The 22,871-nt window shown below is 44.7% G+C and overlaps 1 protein-coding gene and 1 non-coding gene across 2 annotated transcripts in view; one reads left to right on the top strand and one right to left on the bottom strand.

The window, feature by feature from the left end:
* Window positions 1-10,556, top strand: part of LOC144947556 (zinc finger protein RFP-like) — a 55,375-nt gene extending 44,819 nt beyond the window's left edge. Inside the window, exon 6 of the mRNA XM_078876776.1 lies at window positions 9,873-10,556. Coding sequence (XP_078732902.1) covers window positions 9,873-10,423 — 551 coding nt within the window. The 3' untranslated portion in view covers window positions 10,424-10,556. The remainder of the gene's footprint in view (window positions 1-9,872) is intronic.
* A 5,663-nt stretch (window positions 10,557-16,219) lies between these two features.
* TRNAA-UGC (transfer RNA alanine (anticodon UGC)) lies at window positions 16,220-16,291 on the bottom strand. The gene has a single exon. It is a non-coding gene; the product is annotated as a tRNA-Ala (tRNA).
* Between the last annotated feature and the right edge of the window lie 6,580 nt (window positions 16,292-22,871).

Genomic DNA, 22,871 nt, shown 5'->3' with positions numbered 1-22,871 from the left:
GTACATCACTACACCAACACACACACACGAGTGTACATCACTAAACTATCACACACACGAGTGTACATCACTACACTATCACACACACGAGTGTACATCACTACACTATCACACACACACGAGTGTACATCACTACACTATCACACACACACGAGTGTACATCACTACACTATCACACACACACGAGTGTACATCACTACACTATCTCACACACACACGAGTGTACATCACTACACTATCACACACACACACACGAGTGTACATCACTACACTATCACACACACACACACGAGTGTACATCACTACACTATCACGCACACGAGTGTACATCACTACACTATCACACACACACGAGTGTACATCACTACACTATCACACACAAGAGTGTACATCACTACACTATCACACGCACACACACGAGTGTACATCACTACACTATCACACACACACACACACACGAGTGTACATCACTACACTATCACACACACACACACGAGTGTACATCACTAAACTATCACACACACGAGTGTACATCACTACACTATCACACACAAACGAGTGTACATCACCACACTATCACACACACACGAGTGTACATCACTACACTCTCACACACACGAGTGTACATCACTACACTATCACACACACACACGAGTGTACATCACTAAACTATCACACACACGAGTGTACATCACTACGCTATCACACACACACGAGTGTACATCACTACACTATCACACACACACACGAGTGTACATCACTACACTATCACACACACACACGAGTGTACATCACTACACTATCACACACACACACACGAGTGTACATCACCACACTATCACACACACACGAGTGTACATCACTACACTATCACTAACACGAGTGTACATCACTACACTATCACACACACACACACACACACGAGTGTACATCACCACACTATCACACACACACACGAGTGTACATCACTACACTATCACACACACGAGTGTACATCACTACACTATCACACACACACACACGAGTGTACATCACTACACTATCACACACACGAGTGTACATCACTACACTATCACACACACACACACGAGTGTACATCACTACACTATCACACACACACGTGTACATCACTACACTATCACACACACACACGAGTGTACATCACTACACTATCACACACACACGAGTGCACCTCACTACACCATCACACACACGAGTGTACATCACTACACTATCACGCACACACACACACACGAGTGTACATCACTACACTATCACACACACACACACGAGTGTACATCACTACACTATCACACACACACACACATACGAGTATACATCACTACACTATCACACACACACACACGAGTGTACATCACTACACTATCACACACACGAGTGTACATCACTACACTATCACACACACACGAGTGTACATCACTACACTATCACGCACACGAGTGTACATCACTACACTATCACACACACACGAGTGTACATCACTACACTATCACACACAAGAGTGTACATCACTACACTATCACACGCACACACGTGTACATCACTACACTATCACACACACACACACGAGTGTACATCACTACACTATCACACACACACACACACACGAGTGTACATCACTACACTATCACACACACACACGAGTGTACATCACTACACTATCACACACACACACACGGGTATACATCACTACACTATCACACACACACGAGTGTACATCACTACACCAACACACACACACGAGTGTACATCACTAAACTATCACACACACGAGTGTACATCACTACACTATCACACACACGAGTGTACATCACTACACTATCACACACACACGAGTGTACATCACTACACTATCACACACACACGAGTGTACATCACTACACTATCACACACACACGAGTGTACATCACTACACTATCTCACACACACACGAGTGTACATCACTACACTATCACACACACACACACGAGTGTACATCACTACACTATCACACACACACACACGAGTGTACATCACTACACTATCACGCACACGAGTGTACATCACTACACTATCACACACACACGAGTGTACATCACTACACTATCACACACAAGAGTGTACATCACTACACTATCACACGCACACACACGAGTGTACATCACTACACTATCACACACACACACACACACGAGTGTACATCACTACACTATCACACACACACACACGAGTGTACATCACTACACTATCACACACACACACACACACGAGTGTACATCACTACACTATCACACACACACACACACACACGAGTGTACATCACTACACTATCACACACACACACACGAGTATACATCACTACACTATCACACACACACGAGTGTACATCACTACACCAACACACACACACGAGTGTACATCACTAAACTATCACACACACGAGTGTACATCACTACACTATCACACACAAACGAGTGTACATCACCACACTATCACACACACACGAGTGTACATCACTACACTCTCACACACACGAGTGTACATCACTACACTATCACACACACACACGAGTGTACATCACTAAACTATCACACACACGAGTGTACATCACTACGCTATCACCAGTGCCGGCCCGAGCCTCTTGGGGGCCCTAAGCAGAATTTGATTTGGGGGCCCCCCTCCCACCACGCAGACTCATCTGTGCTAGAAGATTATTGACACAAATGTCACACTATAATGTTATAGCGAATATTAGTAAAAAAAAAACGATTCGGGGGCCCCCTGGTGGCCAGGGGGCCCCAAGCAGCCGCTTAGTTCGCTTATGCCTCGGGCCGGCCCTGGCTATCACACACACACGAGTGTACATCACTACACTATCACACACACACACGAGTGTACATCACTACACTATCACACACACACACACGAGTGTACATCACCACACTATCACACACACACGAGTGTACATCACTACACTATCACACACACACACGAGTGTACATCACTACACTATCACACACACACACACGAGTGTACATCACCACACTATCACACACACACGAGTGTACATCACTACACTATCACACACACGAGTGTACATCACTACACTATCACACACACACACACACACGAGTGTACATCACCACACTATCACACACACACACGAGTGTACATCACTACACTATCACACACACGAGTGTACATCACTACACTATCACACACACACACACGAGTGTACATCACTACACTATCACACACACGAGTGTACATCACTACACTATCACACACACACACACGAGTGTACATCACTACACTATCACACACACACGTGTACATCACTACACTATCACACACACACACGAGTGTACATCACTACACTATCACACACACACGAGTGCACCTCACTACACCATCACACACACGAGTGTACATCACTACACTATCACGCACACACACACACACGAGTGTACATCACTACACTATCACACACACACACACACGAGTGTACATCACTACACTATCACACACACACACACATACGAGTATACATCACTACACTATCACACACACACACACGAGTGTACATCACTACACTATCACACACACGAGTGTACATCACTACACTATCACACACACACGAGTGTACATCACTACACTATCACGCACACGAGTGTACATCACTACACTATCACACACACACGAGTGTACATCACTACACTATCACACACAAGAGTGTACATCACTACACTATCACACGCACACACGTGTACATCACTACACTATCACACACACACACACGAGTGTACATCACTACACTATCACACACACACACACACACGAGTGTACATCACTACACTATCACACACACACACACACACGAGTGTACATCACTACACTATCACACACACACACACGGGTATACATCACTACACTATCACACACACACGAGTGTACATCACTACACCAACACACACACACGAGTGTACATCACTAAACTATCACACACACGAGTGTACATCACTACACTATCACACACAAACGAGTGTACATCACCACACTATCACACACACACGAGTGTACATCACTACACTCTCACACACACGAGTGTACATCACTACACTATCACACACACACACGAGTGTACATCACTAAACTATCACACACACGAGTGTACATCACTACGCTATCACACACACACGAGTGTACATCACTACACTATCACACACACACACGAGTGTACATCACTACACTATCACACACACACACACGAGTGTACATCACTACACTATCACACACACACACACGAGTGTACATCACCACACTATCACACACACACGAGTGTACATCACTACACTATCACACACACGAGTGTACATCACTACACTATCACACACACACACACACACGAGTGTACATCACCACACTATCACACACACACACGAGTGTACATCACTACACTATCACACACACGAGTGTACATCACTACACTATCACACACACACACACACACGAGTGTACATCACTACACTATCACACACACGAGTGTACATCACTACACTATCACACACACACGAGTGTACATCACTACACTATCACACACACACACACGAATGTACATCACTACACTATCACACACACACACACGAGTGTACATCACTACACTATCACACACACACACACGAGTGTACATTACTACACTATCACACACACACACGAGTGTACATCACTACACTATCACACACACACGAGTGTACATCACTACACTATCACACACAAGAGTGTACATCACTACACTATCACACGCACACACGTGTACATCACTACACTATCACACACACACACACGAGTGTACATCACTACACTATCACACACACACACGAGTGTACATCACTACACTATCACACACACACACACACACGAGTGTACATCACTACACTATCACACACACACACACACGAGTATACATCACTACACTATCACACACACACGAGTGTACATCACTACACCAACACACACACACGAGTGTACATCACTAAACTATCACACACACGAGTGTACATCACTACACTATCACACACAAACGAGTGTACATCACCACACTATCACACACACACGAGTGTACATCACTACACTCTCACACACACGAGTGTACATCACTACACTATCACACACACACACGAGTGTACATCACTAAACTATCACACACACGAGTGTACATCACTACGCTATCACACACACACGAGTGTACATCACTACACTATCACACACACACACGAGTGTACATCACTACACTATCACACACACACACGAGTGTACATCACTACACTATCACACACACACACACGAGTGTACATCACCACACTATCACACACACACGAGTGTACATCACTACACTATCACACACACGAGTGTACATCACTACACTATCACACACACACACACACACGAGTGTACATCACCACACTATCACACACACACACGAGTGTACATCACTACACTATCACACACACGAGTGTACATCACTACACTATCACACACACACACACGAGTGTACATCACTACACTATCACACACACGAGTGTACATCACTACACTATCACACACACACACACGAGTGTACATCACTACACTATCACACACACACGTGTACATCACTACACTATCACACACACACACACACGAGTGTACATCACTACACTATCACACACACACGAGTGCACCTCACTACACCATCACACACACGAGTGTACATCACTACACTATCACGCACACACACACACACGAGTGTACATCACTACACTATCACACACACACACACGAGTGTACATCACTACACTATCACACACACACACACATACGAGTGTACATCACTACACTATCACACACACACACACGAGTGTACATCACTACACTATCACACACACGAGTGTACATCACTACACTATCACACACACACGAGTGTACATCACTACACTATCACGCACACGAGTGTACATCACTACACTATCACACACACACGAGTGTACATCACTACACTATCACACACAAGAGTGTACATCACTACACTATCATACGCACACACGTGTACATCACTACACTATCACACACACACACACGAGTGTACATCACTACACTATCACACACACACACACACGAGTGTACATCACTACACTATCACACACACACACACACACGAGTGTACATCACTACACTATCACACACACACACACGGGTATACATCACTACACTATCACACACACACGAGTGTACATCACTACACCAACACACACACACGAGTGTACATCACTAAACTATCACACACACGAGTGTACATCACTACACTATCACACACAAACGAGTGTACATCACCACACTATCACACACACACGAGTGTACATCACTACACTCTCACACACACGAGTGTACATCACTACACTATCACACACACACACGAGTGTACATCACTAAACTATCACACACACGAGTGTACATCACTACGCTATCACACACACACGAGTGTACATCACTACACTATCACACACACACACACGAGTGTACATCACTACACTATCACACACACACACGAGTGTACATCACTACACTATCACACACACACACGAGTGTACATCACTACACTATCACACACACACACACACGAGTGTACATCACCACACTATCACACACACACGAGTGTACATCACTACACTATCACACACACGAGTGTACATCACTACACTATCACACACACACACACACACGAGTGTACATCACCACACTATCACACACACACACGAGTGTACATCACTACACTATCACACACACGAGTGTACATCACTACACTATCACACACACACACACACACGAGTGTACATCACTACACTATCACACACACGAGTGTACATCACTACACTATCACACACACACGAGTGTACATCACTACACTATCACACACACACACACGAGTGTACATCACTACACTATCACACACACACACACGAGTGTACATCACTACACTATCACACACACACACACGAGTGTACATTACTACACTATCACACACACACACGAGTGTACATCACTACACTATCACACACACACGAGTGTACATCACTACACTATCACGCACACGAGTGTACATCACTACACTATCACGCACACGAGTGTACATCACTACACTATCAGACACACACGAGTGTACATTACTACACTATCACACACACACACGAGTGTACATCACTACACTATCACACATACACACGAGTGTACATCACTACACTATCACACACACACACACACACGAGTGTACATCACTACACTATCACACACACACACACACACGAGTGTACATCACTACACTATCACACACACACACACGAGTGTACATCACTACACTATCACACACACACACACACGTATACATCACTACACTATCACACACACACAGTGTACATCACTACACTATCACACACACACACGAGTGTACATCACTACACTATCACACACACACACGAGTGTACATCACTACACTATCACACACACACGAGTGTACATCACTACACTATCACACACGACTGTACATCACTACACTATCACACACGACTGTACATCACTACACTATCACACACACACGAGTGTACATCACCACACTATCACACACACACACGAGTGTACATCACTACACTATCACACACACACGAGAGTACATCACTACACTATCACACACATACACACGAGTGTACATCACTACACTATCACAAACATACACGAGTGTACATCACTACACTATCACACACACACGAGTATACATCACTACACTATCACACACACACGAGTGTACATCACTACACTATCACACACATACACACGAGTGTACATCACTACACTATCACACACATACACACGAGTGTACATCACTACACTATCACACACACACGAGTATACATCACTACACTATCGCACACACGAGTGTACATCACTACACTATCACACACACGAGTGTACATCACTACACTATCACACACACGAGTGTACATCACTACACTCACACACACACGAGTGTACATCACTACACTATCACACACACACGAGTGTACATCACTACACTATCACACACACGAGTGTACATCACTACACTAACACACACACGAGTGTACATCACTACACGATCACACACACACACGAGTGTACATCACTACACTATCACACACACGAGTGTACATCACTACACTATCACACACACACGAGTGTACATCACTACACTATCACACACACGAGTGTACATCACTACACTATCACACACACGAGTGTACATCACTACACTATCACACACACACACGAGTGTACATCACTACACTATCACACACACGAGTGTACATCACTACGCTATCACACACACACAGTGTACATCACTACACTATCACACACACACACACACGAGTGTACATCACTACACTATCACAAACACACGAGTGTACATCACTACACTATCACACACACACGAGTGTACATCACTACACTATCACACCCACCTCGTGTGTCGTGCCGGCCTTCACAGGTGCTCACCAACACCACTTGCCCCTACAGCCTGTGAAAGGTGACACACAGTAGATGGTTGTGTTTGTGGTACACACACAGAGACGCTGCGGCGGTGTTGATATCCACGTTGCCGCTGCTGCTGTGACCCACTGCCTCCCACGTGCACTACCGCACAGTGGGGCTGAACGATGAATCGATTTCAAATCGAAGTCGCAATTTGAAACAACGCGATTAGCAAATCGCAAAGGCTGCGATTTTTGAAAAGTCCTATTACTTTCTTATTGGAATGTTTTATTTTTTTATTATTAGAACTTTATTGATTTAACTTAACAATTAATTCTAGATTTGAAGCTTTCGTGACTGCAAGGATTCATACTCTTAGGTTGTTTTGGTAAAGTCACGTAGGTAAAAATAAATAAATAAAATGATAAATGCAAATGACTCAATTAAATCACGACGTTTCGGAGGCAACACAAGTCTCCGTCTTCACGGGGGACCGTCACAGCTAAATTTACTGTATCACTTTAGAATATAATATTATTTTATTATCATTACTTTATTTTATTATTAGTATTTTACTATTATTTTATTATCATTTCATTATTATTTTATCACGAATATTATTTTATTATTATTTTATTATAAGTGCACAACTATAAATGTTATATTATTTTATTATTATTTAAATATGCTTTTATTATTATTTTATTTTATTGCTACCATTTTGAAAGCATTATTATTTTATTTTAGTATTATTTTATTATTATAGTATTTTATTATTATTTTACTACATGACTTTACCGAAAAAACTTAACAATTGTTCTATGTTTGATCGTTCTATTTCAATTAAAATTTTTAACAAATACATGTTGAAAGCAATTAATATATTTTAAGTTTTCAGCCTTGCATTAAAATATATAGAGCAGTTCACATTTTGATGCTATCATCAAATGTTTTACATCTATTACACAGTGAATATTGAACTGAAGCTCGACTTTTAAAAATGTAGATGACGGGGCAGACAAACGCACCGCTGTACTGTACTTCTGTGCTCTCGCCAGCTGCGCCGCCTGACTTCGCCAACGCGCGGTGACCGGCGTGGTGAAGTATGGTCAAATATCCCCCGCGACCCGCACGGTGTAGGGAAGCCCTCATCCATCAGTGGATTGACAAAGTGCCCGTTACATGTCATCACACCGATAGCTACGCATTACAACGGTGTATAACAATGCTCATTATGAATTGCTCTATTGTAGTGTACGTGCGTGTTAGTGCACGAGTGCTGTTGTTATAGTGGTGCTGTTGTTACACGGCTACTGTGATTATCGTTACTGCAGACGGACGCTCACCGACTGTGGATCCAAACTCGGCCTGCAACTACCTCCAGATTTCCTCGGACCTCAGGACGGTGACGTGGACCGCTGTCTCCCAGGGTCGCCCCGATCACCCACACCATTTTGATGCCTGTCCACAAGCCCTGTGCTCCGAGAGCTTCTCGTCGGGTCAGCACTACTGGGAGGTGGACGTGGGGGGTGCGGCGGGGAGCTGTGAGGTTGGAGTCGCGTACGGGACGATCGCACGGAAAGGGGGTGGTGACGAGTGCGGGCTGGGACAGAACGACTCATCCTGGGTTTTATATAAATATAACAACAGCTGCTACGTGCGTCATGGTGGTGTGAAGACCTCAGTGCCGGTGAGGGATCCTCTCCGGAGAGTCGGGTGTCACCTGCACTGGGAGGCGGGGCTGCTGTCGTTTTACCGCGCCGACTCCATAGAGCTGCTGCACTCCGTCCACCACTCGTTTAGTCAACCGCTCTACCCCGCACTGCGTGTGGGTGGTGTTGTTGGTAGCTCAGTGAGGATTCTGGATCTGAGTCGTGCGTCCTGAGAGCACGGAGTGTGAGCAGCGCAGAGAAACGGGCACAACGCACAGACTCACGCACACAAAGACACAGATCCCCCGTGTAGCCTTCACAGGCTGTTGGGGCAAGTGCTGTCAGCGAGCACCTATGGGGCCGTCCATAAATGACGTCACGCACCTGGGGGGGGTCAGACATTTGTGACGATGGGGGGGGGGGGGGGTTGAGAAATGTGACGTCACGTCAAAATGAGTAACTTTAAATATACTTAATTAAATAGACTTTTTTTTAAAATAAATATGTTCTCCTACAACATCAGAATGCAGCGCCACATTAAATACACACTACAATGACAATAGCTTGAAGCAATTTGAAGCATGTTTTTTTTTGGGGGGGGGGGGTGGGGCAAAGCTTTGTGACGTCATTTGATGGGGGGTCTGACTTTTACCTGCTGCGATGTGCAAACATCGCCACTGGGGAGACAAAGGCGGGTCGGGCGTGGTGCTGGTCACCGACCCCCTCGTGTGCTACAGTGCGGGCCTTCATATGTGCTACTAGCAAACAGCACTTGCCCTACAGTCTGTGAAGGCTACACAGGGTTAGGGTTAGCGTATAGAGAGCCATGTGCGCAGTGTGGGGTGGAGCGGTGGTGCAGTGGTTAGCGCACTGGTGGGGGAGGGCGGGGGGAGCCAAGGTTCTCTCTGACATCACCGTCCCTTGCACCGCGCGCCACGTGGCGCTCAACGGGCGCTCAGCGCCGAGAGGGCGGAGCTCCACCGTGGGCGTGCTGGGAACACGCGTCACGTGACGCTACAGGGTGACGCGCGCCGTCCCCCTCGCGGTCACTCGCTCGTTGGGCGATAAACCCGGGGTGGGAATGGGATGGCATCACTAGGGGGGACTACTCTTGGTGTATGTTGAGCGTCGCTGGGCTAAAACATTTGTTATAACCTGGGGTCGAGTGACACCCCCCACCCAAACTAGTTTTATTTTACAGGGCATAGAGAGATATATAAGCCATTTTAATACCTAGTAGTAGTAGGAGGTCTTTCGCCACCAATATTATTCGTAAAGGTTTGTTTTGATTAATATTTTAATCATCTGCTCTCAGACTTGGACCTGAAGCCACAACCTTCGATTCATGGGATAACGCTTCTGCTGACAACAATGGGAACTGTGTTTTGACTTTAAAGTGGGTTAAAGTTATTAAGCGCCTGATATATATCGAGAGTTAAGATCTACCTTACACTACAACACGACTAATATTGTCTCAACACGCATTGATAACACAGAGACATTGTGTGTTATTACAGGGATAGAGACAACGCAAAATCCAAATATACAGCAGCTTTCAGGGTCGTAATCCAACCCACGACCTCCTTCAAACCAGGCGAGGGAGTTAACATTTCTGAGCCACCACGGCGCCCCTCCTTAACGCGAGACACCAATCCGGTGTGAACCCAACCTCGAGTCTAAGTTGTGTAATTGTGTGAACGCTAATCGCATTGTGTTCTGGGCTGTGTGAGGTTTATATTTTCTTAATTGCTGGCATGGGTTTGACTTGTTTTGCTATTTTTTTTGTGAACCAGGTAACTCTTGTCAATGAGACTTATCCTGATCTCCTGAGTGCTAACTTCGTTGAACTCAAATTTAACTCGAATCGATCATCATCAGCAGAAATATCATCAGCAGCAAAATTAATACAACAGCAGGAGCAACAGCATTAGCAGTGGTAGCTCCATCGTTAGCATCATGATCAGTATCAGAAGTAGGGCCATAATCAATAATAATACAATCATTATCAGCAGTAACAGAATAATCAATAACATAAGCAGCAGCATCATCGCTATCATCATCAATATTATCAGGAGTAGGACCAGCAGCATTAATAATATAATCAGTAATAGTAGTAACAGAATCATCAGTAGCAGCAGCATCATCACTCTTGAAACCGACACTCATCCTGGTATCTTGAGTTCTCACGTGGTTAAACAAATCGACTTTAACTCGTAGGCTTTCGCGACCAATATTATCAATAATAAAGGTTTCTTGGGTTAAATCGCGTAAATATAAGTATACTTGATTGTGTTCTGGGTTACCTGTGAATTGGAATCACGTTGTATGTGGGTCAAGGGTAAAAATATTCTGGGTGAATAAAAATAAAATTTGAAAATTATTTTCAAGATTGTCATCCAGGCTTGAATGTTTCTCTCTCAGAGCTGAGCCTGACTGCCTTGTGTTATATTACGCGAGATTAAACCCGGTACGATTTGGAAATCTACAGCATACGCCTTCACAGGTAAGTGTTGTCTGTAGCATTGGGCCAAATTCTATGGCGTGTCTCGTGGTATTTATAACTGCACAATCGGTCAGTTTGCTTGTTCGTATTCACGATGAGCTATCATGAATTGATCCCGACTGATGGATGATGATGAAGAGTATGATGATGATAAAAATAACAATGACTATGCTTGGTAATGATGACCACAACCCACTCACCTGCACCCAATACTCTCCTACCCGATACCTGTCACTCCTTAACCCACGACTCACCCAGCCATCTACAGAGACCCTCCCTCCCACGTGCCCACACTCACACCTGCTCGGCCATACACCTGCCCATTCTGCCACCCGTTCCTCCTACCCTCCCACCTGCCCATCCACTCGCCAACGTACTCGCCTGCCCAACCTCTCACCCGTCCACCTCATGCATATTCAGGCGCCCATTCCCGGCTGATCTCCCTCCCACCTGATCGCCTGCAAACCCACTCATTCACACACCCACACAAAAATGCCCCGTATAGCCTGAACAGACTGTTGGGCAAGTGCTGTTAGCGAGCACCTATGACGGCTGGCACGGCACACGAGTGGGTGGGTGGCCAGCACCAAGCCCGGCCGCCTTTGTCTCCCGAGTGACGATGTTTATACTCCGCAGCAGGTACTCATTTGAGGCTGAGTCGACCTAGGGGATGCCCATGACCGGTTCAGACAATGGTCACTGGTGTTGGTGGCCGTGAGTGGATGTCGAAGTTGGGTCGGCAGGTTCGTAGCACAGCGCACTCACCACTACAACACTAATCTCCACCCACACACACCTGCTCAACCACCCAATACGATCACCCTCCTACCCTCCCACCTGATCCCCCCACTCATTTACACGTGAAGTTAGAAGATCATTTGTCAAAAAAATTACAATATTAAGTTGATTCTTTTTAAAGATAATTTGAAACTGTCATGCTAAAATAATGGCAATGATAGAGACGACATACTTTTTTTTTTAAACCTTTAATAATATTTTTTTACACGGTACGGTTTGGTGCAGAATCCCACGAAGCCTCACCATAGCCGACGACATCAGTCCAAGGGACAAACCATCACCGTTCGCCTGGCCTCTCTGGGTTTTGTAGAAATCGCGACCCGAAAACCCCAACACCGCGGTGTGAATGCCACGCTCCTGTCTAAGCAGGTGAGAGTCGATTCGTGTCTTGGTTCATCGCTGCCGTGTGCGCTACTGGGACAGCGTCTCTCAGCCACAACGAGCGGCTATCGGTGAGAAGCCACTGAGAGTCGTGGCGAGCGCTGGCAGCTCCCACTGAGAGCGTAGCGAGTGGACCTGGCTCCCGTCTGGAAGTGGTGAAAGCCGACCGTGTAACGTGTCTCACGGTGCGTCTAGACTCTAGACAGTTGCGTGCGATACGAAACTCGTGTCTGTGACCTTGAACACGTTCCTTCGGAGTGGGCAGGTAGGAACTTGGTTAGACAGCACATTCGTGCACGACAGAAAGCCCGCGGTCACGTGATGCACTTCAACCAATCCCTGAACATACATGTTTGGGAGGGGCGATGCACGCCAGACAAATAATCCCTGGTGGGCAGTGTGAAACTGTTGTTCCTACCTGTATAATTCCACTCATTGAGTTATCCTTCAGCGATGAGGATTCCAAACTGATGTTCTTCTCACCCACTCCGTTCGACCACCACTCGGCAGGTCACAACACTTTTCTCTCGGCTTCCTCCACGCACTGCTCAAATTTGGAAGTCCATCCTACGGTTATCTTGATCATTTTCATAAATATTTTGATTTCACACTTGATGACGATTGCTTGTGTTGCAGTCGAAACGTCGTGATAATTTTATTGTTTTATGTTTTTATTATTTTATTTTTTCCATTCTACGTGAGAATATGAATGCCATAAACATGTTAACTCTTATCGACTACAACTTTGATTGTAGTGATGTTCATTGCTGACATGTTGGTCTTCTGGATCTGTGCTCAGCAACCATAACGAATGAAAACAAGCCACGCATATTCTTTCGAGTAAAATTGTCCACTGGAAAAATATCACCTCGTGGAGATGCCGGGGATTGACCCCGGGGCCTCACACATGCGAAGCGTGCACTCCACCACTGAGCTGCATCCCCATGGTGGTTCTACCTGGGCTCAGTTCCACCTCGATACGGGGTGAAACTTCGTCATCAGCTTATTCCTCTCCCTCGTCACCCCACTCACTCTCCTGTTGGCCCTGGGCCCTGTACACATCAAGTCTGCACAGAGTCCAAGCAAAATTTATTTATTTGAAAGAAATAGAAATAACAAGCATACATGTGGATGGATACTATGATGCTTTCCCAATTTATTTATTATTGGAAATATTAATTCGGAAATAAAAAAGTGTTTTGGATACTTTAAAGCACTGGTTTTCATCTCCAAAATTTGAAGTAAACTATTTGATCAGTGTGTGCATCGCTAGTTATACAAATAGCAAGTTCCTGAAATCAACACAAATTCACCCTCATATATCGTTCATATAGGGTTATACTGGTAGGAAGCACCTGGTTCCACCAGCCCACAGGGGATTATTGTGTCCGTCTGTCGTGAATCCAAAAATGGGAGGGGTGGGGCTGGGTGGAGAGGGGAGGGTGGGGAGGGGAGGGGCTGGGTGGGGGAGGGTGGGGAAGGGCTGGTCACCCCGTGGTGCCTTTATAAAACTCAACGTTTAACCGACTCACGCCGGCTTGTGCCCAACCTCACAGTTGGCCATATTTGCGAAATACACCACGCCGCCGTTGACCCTGGCCATTGACCGAGAAAACCAACGTTCCTTCCAGCTCCCTCCGCAGGAATGTGTTGACGAGAGTTCATGTGCACCCCGATTACAGGGACATGGACATAGCCAATTGATTTTGAAAATCAACCTTTGTTGGAAACATAAATTTAAAAAAACTTCCAACATGGATTCTAGATCCAACATGGAGATGCCGGAGATTGACCCTGAGGCCTCACACATGCGAAGCGTGCACTCCACCACTGAGCTACATCTCCATTCTGGTTCTACCGGGGCGCAGATCCACCTCGGTACGGGGTGAAACTTCGTCATCAGCTTCTTCCTCTCCCTTGTCACCCCACTCACTCTCCTGTTGGCCTTGGGCCCTGGACACATCGAGTCTGCACAGAGTCCAAGCAAAATGTATTTCTTTGAAACAAAATAAATAACAAGAATACATGTGGATGGATACTATAATGCTGTCCTAATTAATTTATTATTGGAAATATTTAATTCGTAAATAAAAGTGTTCTGGATACTTTTAAGCACTTGCTTTCATCTCTAAATGTTAAAGTAAACCATTTGAACACTGTCTGCATCGCTGGTTGTACAAATAGCAAGTTCCTGAAATCAACACAAATGCATCTGAAGGTATCGTTCATATAGGGTAATATTTACGAGAGTTCATGTGCACCCCTATTACAGGGACATTGACACAGCCAATTGATTTTGGAATTCAAACTTAGTTTGAATAAAATAATTAAATAAAAGTTTCCGACATGGAGATGCCAGGGATTGAACCCAGGGCCTCGCACATGCAAAGCGTGCACTCTCCCACTGAGCTACATCTCCACCACGCTGGCAGCCAGCCAGGAAGCCAGCCCCCTTAACTATCGGCCCCTCCCTTTACCTCCCCTCCCTTAGGCCCCTCCCCTGACCCCCTTTCCCTTAGGCCCCTCCCCTGACCACCCCCCATATCCTTCGGCCCCTCCCCTGCCCCCCCCTCCCTTAGGCCCCTCCTCTGATCCCCCCCCCCCCTCAGGCCACTCTCCTGACTCCCCCCTTCCTTAGGCCCCTCCCCTGACCCTCCTCCCTTAGGCACCTCCCCTCTCCGTACCCGGCAGTAGGTCTCCACCAATCAAAGAGCTGTGTGTATTATATATTTATTTATGCACGACAGACAGACAGTCAGACAGACAGACAATAAATCCCTGGTGGGCAGTGTGGAACATTGTTCCTACCTGTATTATCTGAGCACATTTCCACGGAGTGTCTCGTGAGGTTTGTAACCTCGTGCTAAGAAATGTTGGCTTCCTTGTTCATCTCCGATGTTGTGAGCCCCCAGGATGTTGATGGTTAAAATATTATGATGGGAAAGTCGCTCGATTGAACTTCTCATTAGCAAGGTTGTCCAAGGTATCAAGTGACACATGCCTTTAAACTTCTATAAAACGATTTACTACGTGTGAATTTGCACGTAACAATATTTGTGTGCATATCGGTTTCTTCGTGTGTCTATGAGAGTGTAACTCACACCACTGAGTAGCTATGTGATTTTGTGTTTATATTAATATTTTTGAATGAGTTGTAAATGCGTCAGTATTGTATCAAAATGAAAGAGAGTGACTCACACCAATGAGTAGCTATGTCAGGGTGTGTTTATATTTACTATCTGGGGGGCCGTTACCCGGACCCAAGCAATGAGGTTGTCTATAACATGACACATCACACTATCTACTGTGTACAGCTCAGATATAGTACACGTGTGTGTAATATTGCAACATTCCCTCACCATGTACTATAGCTGAGTTATAGATAGTGCATAGTGTGCTGTATAGTGTGATGTGTAATGTTGTTACATACCCTCACCATGTACTATAGCTGAGTTATAGATAGTGCATAGTGTGCTGTATAGTGTGATGTGTAATGTTGTTACATACCCTCACCATGTAATATAGCTGAGTTATAGATAGTGCATAGTGTGCTGTATAGTGTGATGTGTAATGTTGTTACATACCCTCACCATGTACTATAGCTGAGTTTTAGATAGTGCATAGTGTGCTGTATAGTGTGATGTGTAATGTTGTTACATACCCTCACCATGTAATATAGCTGAGTTATAGATAGTGCATAGTGTGCTGTATAGTGTGATGTGTAATGTTGTTACATACCCTCACCATGTACTATAGCTGAGTTATAGACAGTGCATAGTGTGCTGTATAGTGTGATGTGTAATGTTGTTACATACCCTCACCATGTACTATAGCTGAGTTATAAACAGTGCATAGTGTGCTGTATAGTGTGATGTGTAATGTTGTTACATACTCTCACCATGTACTATAGCTGATGTATATACAGTGCATAGTGTGCTGTATAGTGTGATGTGTAATGTTGTTACATACCCATACCTGTCAACCCATATGGGTTTACCCGTATTGTTTCTTGCTGTGGTTGTCCCACCTGATGACGGACGCTTGTGTTGCGCCCGAAACGTCGTGATTTAATTTATTTTATACCTACGTGACTTTACCGAAAGAACCAAAGAGTGATAAAAAGAACATAACTCTGATAATGTGCACATTATGTGCACATTATCAGAGTTATGTTCTTTTGTTTGTATTATGACTGCAGGTATTGCGGTCTATGCAAACATGACTCCTTGTAAAAAGGTGTCAGTTTTGTTGCCAGATAGAAGGGTAAAGAACCAATTATCATATTTTTACTGGCAAATGAGGTTCCCATAGTGAACCAAAGAGTATTAAATTATTATTATTACTTGACGCTCACGCCAGTTGGTTCAGAGCACGGGGTCGGCAACCTGCAGCTCCGTAGCGGCGTGCGGCTCTTTGAGGGACGGCTGCTTCGTGAGACGTTTTTAATTTATCAAGGACCAACACCACCATCTCTCGTACTCACACCACGTTCTTATTTATCACGCACCACCACCATCTCTCGTACTCACACCACGTTCTTATTTATCAAGGACCACCACCACCATGTCTCGTACTCACACCACTTTCTTATTTATCAAGGACCACCACCACCGTCTCTCGTACTCACACCACGTTGCATTGCGGCTCTTGAAATAACGTGTTGGGTTTTTTTACTTACCGAATTGTAACAAACAAAGAAAAAATGTCTCGTTATTTTGGTTTCTGAACCCCCTGCTTTAGGGGAATCGGTTTTTTAAACCCTGAATACGATCTGACATGGGTGTGATTTGCTGGGAAAAACGCACAGCCTCACCCTAGCCAGTGTTTTGTTTACGTGACAAACCTTTCTCTTTGATTGTGTCGGGTGGTGGCGGGTTTAACGACACGTTAAATATTTACGCGATCTAACCCAAAAACACGTTTAATGAATAATATTGGTCGCGATTAGCCTACTTATATTTTTAAATCTGAAAAGACAGTACGAAGCGATAGAGGGAGAGTACGGCTCCCCGGGACCATGGTTACTAATTGAAGTGCTAATGATGATTGATGGGACGAGCGTTGACAGGATCACGTGAGGGGAAGCACGTGACCCAATGGCCGTGACGTGAAACAAGGGCGTAGATTGAATAAGAGCCGGTGCGAACCGGACCTGGGAGCTGTTGTTGTGGGGAATCGCCGTCGTCTCCATCGTCTCTGAGTAGTCTTGAGGCTAGAATTACATTGTCTCATCAGAATAGAGTCGTATAATTACCCAAGTGTATATCGTCACTCGTTACGTTGTCAGCAGACTTTATTCATAATAAATATACATGAAGAATAAGACGGTGTCTCTGAGAGCTACATTACAAATGTAACGCCACGTCTACACAGGTGAGCATGGGCTGCCGCGGGGAACATTCCAGGGCGAGTCTAGTGCTGTTCATAATTTAACTGCAGGTGAAGTCAGATCGTTTCCTTGTTCGTCGTGGTTGCTCCATGCTTTTTACAAATCGCTTCGGTGGCTAGGAGATGTTAACTACCTTGCCTGGTATACAGGTGGTCGTGGGTTCCATTCCAACCCTGACGCCTGCTGTATATTTGTAGTTTGCGTGTCCCTCTCGCCGTGGTCCCGTGGATTTTTTCTGCTTCCTCTGGTTTCCCCTCGACATTTAGAATCAACATCACGCGTTTAAAGTTTTTGGCTGAAAACATATCCACGCGAAAAGCCACGTTGTTGAGCTTTCAATCGTGGCCAGGTCGCTTAAAAAAGAGAGTTATATAGCTCCGTGGATCTTACCTGGTAAAATATAAAGAAATATTTTACATATAATCTGCCAAAATCAGCCAGAGTAAAGGATGTAAAATGTTAACATTGACAAGCATAGGTGATGACTTATTTTGTTTAGGTATTGACGATTTTAAACATTGAACAATATATTTTATATTCTTGGTTCTTTCGGTAAAATCGCGTAGATATTTTTTTACAGCTTCAAATCAAGAACGATGAGAAGTGTCTGTCGTCAAAGTAAAAAAGTCACATCGGTGATACAATCGCGCGTAGTGAATTGAAAGTGACATTGATGTGGCGTCAACCATTAATGTTGTACAACAACAGCAGCAGCAGCTGGGCGTCAACGAGCTGCACCACTCGCACGCCGTTCGCCACAACGCGCTATACAGTCGCAGTCTATGGCGACACGGAGCCAAGGCGAATTCGTCGCTGCACTCAGACAACAAAGAAAGCGGTGGATAAAGCAAAGCACTTTCTGGTGATCACCCGAATGTCAACAAGACGCAGGGAACTACTAACTTTTATATGTATATATACTGTAGATGTCCTATAATGCAGGTTGTTTGAGTTAGATGGTTAACCCCCAATAAAACTGTAATGGATATTGGTCGCGAAGGCTTTACGTGTTAAACTACTGTGGATGTATTATGGTGATGTGTTAACTTTCATTGTACTTGCGCTATCATGATTGTGTACTGTTTGTTGTAACGTTCTTACCCCGTGCTTCTACTGGACATCTGTTAAAAAGAGCTTTACAGGTCATCGGATTCCTCTTGTAGTATAAATATTCCGATTCTGATGTATGTCAGTCCAAAGATGCCAAATTAACATCTGTGATAATAACAAATCGCGTTACTGGTATCTGCTTTGATCCACATTGCTCACCGTAGCTCTTTGGAATGTACCACTCACTCAGCGGGGGGGGGGGGGTAAAACAATTTCGCATTAACTTTTATTTTAAAACAAATATACAAAGCAAGTCAGCATGATAACTTTGCAACTGTTATAGTACAACTATTAGCAAATTACAATTTGAATCGACGGAATATGGTCAAGTTGTATTCGTAACATCAATTTCCAATTACATAATAATTCATATAATAAAAATAAAATTATAATAATTCGATTTTTATTATTACTTAACGCTGACGCCATTTTGTTCAGAATCGCGTTCGGCAACTGCAGCCTCCGTAGCAGGGTGGTTGGATTCCATTTTACCGAATTGTAAAAAATAAGAAAAAATGGCTCTCGTTGTTTTGGTTGGTGACTCCCCTGGTTTAGGGGAATCGTTTTTTTTAACCTTGAACACGAACTGACAGCTGTGTGGTTTGCTGAGCAAAACGCACAGCCTCACCCTAGCGGGATTTTTTTTGTTTAGGTGACAAACCTTACTCATTGGTTGTGTCGGGTGGTGGCGGGTTCAACGACGTATTTATATTTACGCGATCTAACCCAAAAACACGTTTTATGGATGATATTGGTCGTGATAGCCTACTTATAATTTTAAATCTTAAATAAGAATTTACGTGGTGTGGTTTACAGTGGACAAACACAGCCTCACCCAAGCGAGTGTAACCAGTCTATAGGACAAACCATCACTGTTTTCATGGTTACCGTGGGGTTTATGTTCAATATATCAATTGCAACTCTTTAACCTTGACACTGTGTGTAAATGTGACGCCACGTCTACACAGGTGAGTACGGGCTGCCGCGTGCAACATTCCAGGACGCGTCTCATGGTGTTTATAATTTAGCTGCAGGTGAAGTCCGCTCATTTCCTTGTTCGTTGTCGCTGCTCTGTGATTTTTTCTTTTTTACATCTCGCTGCGGTGGCTGGAATATGTTAACTACCTCGCCCGGTATACAGGAGGTCGTGGGATCGATCCCGGCCCTGACGCCTGTACATGTACTTGTCTCTCTCCCCGTAGTCGCGTGAATTTGTCTCCGGTCCTCCAATTTTTCCCTCCACACTTAAAAACTTGAGTTTAGAGTGTTTGGCTGCTAGAAATGTCTGCATAATAAGCCACGTCGTTGAGCTATGATTTGTGGCCACGTCGCTTCTGAAAATAGCTATAAACCTCAGTTGGCCTTACCTGGTCAAATAAAAATTGTTTTTTTATAGAATCGTCTAAACTCGGCGATTCCAGTATGTAAAATCTTAACATTAACAATAGGTGATGAATATATATTTGTTAGGTTATTAAGATTTAAATCCTCGATTTTTTTACGCATAATAGGAAAATGGATGGTGAAAGTCATATAATGAGCTTAAATGAACCACGATGTTTGTTTAGCCAGGGGCTGTTCGCTGCGGTAATGCGTGAGGCCACCCAAGTAACCACTAACTCAACCGCACACCCTCCCAGCCACCCTTCCTCCAGCCCTCTCTCACCACCTGCTCGCCCACCCTCACGCCATCCTCCTGTCCATCTGTCTCCCATCTCACCAAATAACCCCCCCACTTACTCAACCACCACCACCCACTCGCACCTTTAGCAAGAGTGGCTACGTACGCTGGGAAATAAGTTCAAGATACACTCACCCACCCACTCGCATACCTCCGATTAGCACGGTTGACTACGTATGGTGTGAAAGAAGTTCAACATACAACCACCATCCACCCAGAATAAAACGGTGTCGTAGGAATAAAAAACAACATATTTGACACATGAACAGAGGACGCACAAAGCCAGTTGTTAAAATATTAGCTGATAAAGATGTTAGACGATTACAGACTGCGAAGCTTAAACAAACAGGCCTTGTAAGAAAAAAATGGATCAAGACAGATGGGGAAAAAAACAAGTTAACCTTTACATCAGAATGTTTGCACAAGGTGCGGTTCCATTGTGCAAACTGTTATCGCTGCGTCCCTGGCTGCTGCTGCTGGGTTTTGTTTGTATAAAAATTATATCACTTGAGACCGTCAAAGCTATGTATGTTTAACTTCTTTCACACTGCACAGTGCTAATTCGAAGTGCAGGGGAAGGACAACAAACTAAACGCAAAAATCAGTTTTAGCTAACAGTGCGTGACTGTAACGCCACGTCTACACAGGTGAGCCCACCCGCCGTGTGGAACATTCCAGGGCGTGTCTCGAGGTATTTATAACTTAACTGCAGGTGAAGTCAAGTTAATTTCCTCGTTCGTCTCCGCTGTGTGAGCAGCTGCTGCGATAGCTCCTCTGTGAGCCGAGGCGAGCGACTGAGTCCGAGAGACGTCATGGGCC

This window comes from Lampetra fluviatilis, chromosome 45 (genome assembly GCF_964198595.1).
Source record: "Lampetra fluviatilis chromosome 45, kcLamFluv1.1, whole genome shotgun sequence".
NCBI classification, from domain to species: Eukaryota; Metazoa; Chordata; class Hyperoartia; order Petromyzontiformes; family Petromyzontidae; genus Lampetra; species Lampetra fluviatilis.
Note: the sequence above shows the minus strand (reverse complement) of the source record. Positions and strands in the feature narration are given on the sequence as shown.